The sequence below is a fragment of the Fonticula alba genome (genome assembly GCF_000388065.1).
Source record: "Fonticula alba strain ATCC 38817 unplaced genomic scaffold supercont2.12, whole genome shotgun sequence".
NCBI classification, from domain to species: Eukaryota; order Rotosphaerida; family Fonticulaceae; genus Fonticula; species Fonticula alba.
In genome coordinates, this window is record NW_009242982.1 from 596,793 (window position 1) to 601,514 (window position 4,722).

Consider the following 4,722-nt stretch of genomic DNA (forward strand, 5'->3'; position numbering starts at 1 on the left):
CCGCCCGCGGGTGCTGGCCGATCTGTCGGGCGCAAAGTGCCAGGGCGAGGGCGTGCGCATGCAGACGCCCGCGCACGGGGCAGGGCAAGGGCACAGCCAAAAGAGCGGCAATGCCGGCAGGGGACCCCCCCTGCGTCACTGGCAGTGCCATCCTCCCCCATCTAAGCGCCCCGCCTCCTCTCCTCCCTGCCCCTCCCTGCCCCTCCCCCCCTCCCCCATCTTCGCTCTCCCTTACTCGGCCAACATGTCAAGTGCTGTCGCCGCCGCCGCCGCCGCCGCCGCCGGCACGCCGCCGCCGCCGCCGGCCCCTCCCACCGCGCACCAGGCCCAGCACGGTGAGTATGTCCTCCTGCGCTTGAGCAACGGCTCCGAGCGCGTGGTCCGCCTTCCCCTGCACCCGGACGAGGTGTCCCGGCTGGACTCGGTCCCGAAGAAGTCCATCACCGGCGGCCCGAGCCATGTGCTGAACCTCGGCCGCTTCGGCTCGCTGGACCTTTACCAGCTGGTGGGGCTGAACTTCGGCTGGACCTACGAGCGCATTGGCACCGGGGCCGGGCGTCTGGTCCCGCTGGCCACGGAGGAGGTCGACCGGGCGGATCTGCACTCGGTGCAGGCCGGTCTGGCCATCGAAGCCGCCGATGGTCGCAGTGCGTCCAAGCCCCTCGCTCTTTCGCCACCCGGCATCCACAATGCCCTCTCCTCCTCTGGTGCTTCTGCCGATGACACTGACGCCCATGCGCCTGTATGGATGATTGTGCATGAATGTGCGCACGCACGCACGCACGCACGCACGCACATGGCCACCGCCGGACTGTCCAGCCTCCGCTGACAACCGGAACCTCATCGACACCAACACCTCGCAGGACCTGACCCAGGATGATATCCTCAAGCTCAAGGGCGAGGGTGTGTCCGGTGCCGTACGTGTGGTGCTCGTCCTTCCTCCTCGTCCTTCCTCCTCGTCCTTTTGGCTTCTTTCCTTTTTGCCGCCCGACCCCCCTTCGGTCCTCGCCGCCTAGTCGTCCCCGGGCTATCTGTCTCACCGCTCAATCCCCACTGTCCGGTCGCGTTACCTTTCCCTGCGTGTCTCCATGTGAATGCATGTGCACACACACACACACACACACACATATGTAGGAGCTCATCGACGCCATCATCGCCGGCAGCAAGACCTTCGCCGAGAAGACCGAGTTCTCCCAGGCCAAATACATCAAGCGCAAGCAGGAGCGGTGCGTCGCCTGCTTCGGACAGGCCCCCCGCCTGCCAGGGACCAGCCCACCCGAAAACTGACGCCCAGCTGCCCACCCACTCGCATGCTGCCCCGCTTGCGGCTCTCCTCCACCCGCCGGCGCCCTACGCCAGCCACCTGCGTACCATTCAGATCCTCAAGACCAGTCTGATGAATGTGGCCGAGCATTACTACACCCGGCATCCGTCCCGCATCATGTGCGTCTTTGCCTCCTCCCTTCTCTCGGGCCCCGGCGCGCGGCTGCCATTGACACTCTTTGACTCGTCTCTCCTGGTGCTGTCGCCGCCGCCGCTGCCGCCGTCGCCCCTGCCGCAGGAACATTCGCCCGGATACCCTCTCCCAGATGCTGTCCTATGCCAATGTGCAGCCTGGCGCGCGGGTGGTTGTCCTCGATGACTGCGGCGGCCTGGTGACTGCTGCGGCCCTTAGCCGTGTTGGCGGTGCGCCAATCCCCCCCCCCCCCCCCTCCCCCCCCGTTCCTTGCCTTACGCCGGCCCTGCTCCTGCCACCACCCTGTTCCTCCGGGCCTGTGACTGACCACCTTTCGGATTTGGCACCTCTTCCCGCTCCATCCCCCGGCCCTCGTGTGACCCGGGGAACACGTCGGCACAGACTCCGGGCTTGTGGTGGGCCTGTCGACCCAGTTCGAGGAGCCCGGCTTCGAGGTGGTCAGCACCCTGAACATGCCGGCCGACCAGCTGGACCGGACCCTCCTCCGGTCGACCTGGTACCACCTGTCCCTCAGCTCGGAGGATATCATTTCCGAGGGGGCCCCAGCTCCGGGGGCCGGCGCCGAGGTGGAGGATTCCGCGATGCCGGCCGCCGCGGTGGCCGGGCGCAAGAACCTGGCCGAGCGCCGGCGCAAGCGCCAGCTCTGCCGGGCGGCCGCGCGCGATGAGCTCATGCGCGGCAACTTTGACTCGCTGATTGTGGCGGCCCGGGTGTGCCCGATGGAGGCCGTGCGGCTGTTGGTGCCGCTTCTGGCCCCCTCGCGGCCGTTTGCCATTTTCTCGCGCTCCTCCTCGGCCCTGGCCCCGACGATGGCGGCCCTGCGCAGCCAGCAGATGGCCCTCGACGGGCGGCCGACTCCCTATGCCGGGGACGAGCCGGACGACGCCGAGGACGACGCCATGCCGGCGGACGCCTCCACCACCAGCCCCCTCCCCCGGGCCATCAACCTCCAAATCCATGACACCTGGACGCGCGAGTACCAGGTCCTCCCCGGGCGCTCGCACCCCTTCATGAATATGCCCGGCGCGGCGTCCGGCTTCCTGCTGACCGGCATTCGCATCCTCACCGACCCGGATTCCGATGCGCCGGAGCCCCTGGCCGGGCTGCAGCTTCTTCTGTCCGAGGTGAATCAGCTGCGCAAGCGCGCGCGCCAGGTCACCGGGAGCAGCACCTACTGGGGCATCAGCAGCAACCCTGTTGCTGGCACCAGCACCGGTGTCTCAACTGACGAGTCGGCCGCCGCTGCTGTCTCCACGGAGGAGCCAGTCGCCGCTGCTGCCTCCACGGAGGAGCCAGTCGCCGCTGCTGCCGTGGAGCAGTGACGACACACCGCCGCTGGTCTATATAGTGGCACAGAAAAGGATGCCGCATAGAAAACAAAATAAACCCATTCTCGGGCGCCCCCACCCGGGCCCCTTCCTTCCATCCCCCTGCTCGTGCCCCCCCCCCTCTCTCTCTCTCTCTTGGTCTGGACATCTCGCGCTTGCTAATGTGCCTCCGCCAGCGGGGGGCACAGGGCACTCCGCGAAGGCTGTGACTGTTTCCTGGTTGTCTCCCTCCCTCTCTCTCCCTCAGCTCTCCCTTGTCCCCAGGGCAGCACTGTCCTTGGGTGCAATCGGCAGACATCTTTATTGTGGGAGGAATAGGAGAGAGTGTGCCCGATGGCCCTGCCCTGCACACATGGCCAGGCCGGCTCGCCACCTTGGGGCCTTTCCCCACGGAGGGGGAAAGGAAGACGGGTATGCGAGAGCACCTCGCACATGTGTGTATGGTGCGCGCGTGAATGTGTGCGTGCGTACGCGCGCAAGCGCGAAAGGACGAATGTGAAGGAGGGCAGAGGAGGGAGGGGAAGACAGGGGGGGGGGGGGAGGATGCAAACGCGCGCACGCTTGCACACATTCATGACACCGGAGGCAGAGAGGGGGGGGGGGAGGGGGGAGGACAAGCACGCGGGTGGCGGGGCCCCCGACAGCGCGCCCGAGTCCCCGCCAGCTGGACAGACAGGCCTATTCCGTGAGCGGATGGTCGGGGTAGATGTTCCGCGCGTACCAATCGTATGACCGGCAGTTGAGCCGCCGGCGAAGCTCGAAGCGCTCGGTCAGGTCGCCCACCTCGATGTGCGGGGGGACAGTGCCGTCCCGGCGGCCGAACATATGCTGGTAGGCAATGGCCTTGGCATCGGGCGAGTCAATCCACACTTCGGCCGCGCGGGCCTTGTTCCGACCGACCGTCTTGCTGGCGCCATCCGGGAAGGCGTACGGGAAGTTTTCCTTGAACTGCTTGAAGGAGGTACGGAACATATGGCCCACGCGCGAGCACGGGACGAAGGCCATCCGGCCGCCGCACTGCCAGATGCGCAGGGACATTTCGATGTTCTCGCCCTGTGGCAATCGAGCATAAGGACAAACACAGATGTCAGCAGATGTACGACAAAGAGGACGCAAGGCGGTGTGTGTGTGTGTGTGTGTGTGTGTGTGTGTGTATGTGCGGCGATATGCGGCGACGTGTATGCCGGCGGTACGCACACCCCAAACATGCATGTCGGTGTCATAGGTGCCGATGTGGTTCCAGAAGTCACGGTGGATGGCAAACAGGCCGCCCGGCATGGCCGGCGTCAGGATCAGGTGGTGGCCGCCAGGCTGCTCGCGATCGCGCTTCTCCTGGGCCGGGGTCAGGCCGATCCAAGTGTAGTCCAGGCGGTTGGTGAAGCCCCCGCGGAAGGGGCCGCCAGATGCCTTGAAGTCCAGGGTAATGTCATTGATCAGGTCGATGGCCGGGATGGTGACCATGGTGGGATCGGTCATGATTGGCTCGATGAGGGTCTCCAGCCAGCGGAAGCCGGCCTCGCAGTGGCTGTCCAAAAAGACCAGGATCTCGGACTCTGCGAGTGCGCACGCCAGCCCCACACCAGTGGGCACACAGGGCAGGAGGGCAAGTTGGCCAGTGGGGCCCGGTCAGTCGAGAGGGAAAGGGAGGGGGAGGGGCGAGACCGAGCGGGCCAGGCGAGAAGGCAGGCCGGGGCCGGTGGCGCAGAGGCCGCAGGGCGCACCATCGGCGGCCAGGTTGGCGCCCTGGACCCGAGCACGGATCAGGCCCTCGGACTCCGGGTTCGTGTGCACCACAATCCGGGGGTTCTTCTCGAGCTCGCGGAAGAGCTGGGCAGGGCGCAGGTGTGGGGCGGCGTCAGAGGAAGAGGCAGCCATCAAGGGAGACCGTCGAAGCAGGGAGCAGGGGGAGGCGGGGGG

The 4,722-nt window shown here is 66.8% G+C and overlaps 2 protein-coding genes across 2 annotated transcripts; one reads left to right on the forward strand and one right to left on the reverse strand.

The window, feature by feature from the left end:
* Positions 1 to 244: 244 nt before the first annotated feature.
* On the forward strand, positions 245 to 2,902 carry H696_05654 (hypothetical protein; the record flags this gene model as incomplete). The annotated part of the gene is made up of 6 exons (XM_009499473.1): positions 245 to 647; positions 820 to 917; positions 1,135 to 1,226; positions 1,360 to 1,443; positions 1,562 to 1,686; positions 1,859 to 2,902. The coding sequence occupies 6 exons, from the start codon at positions 245 to 247 to the stop codon at positions 2,797 to 2,799; spliced, it is 1,743 nt and encodes a 580-aa protein (XP_009497748.1). The 3' UTR covers positions 2,800 to 2,902.
* A 581-nt stretch (positions 2,903 to 3,483) lies between these two features.
* Positions 3,484 to 4,680, reverse strand: H696_05655 (hypothetical protein; the record flags this gene model as incomplete). The annotated part of the gene is made up of 3 exons (XM_009499474.1): positions 3,484 to 3,858; positions 4,003 to 4,358; positions 4,527 to 4,680. 3 exons carry the CDS (start codon positions 4,678 to 4,680, stop codon positions 3,484 to 3,486), a joined length of 885 nt encoding a protein of 294 aa, XP_009497749.1.
* Positions 4,681 to 4,722: the final 42 nt, after the last annotated feature.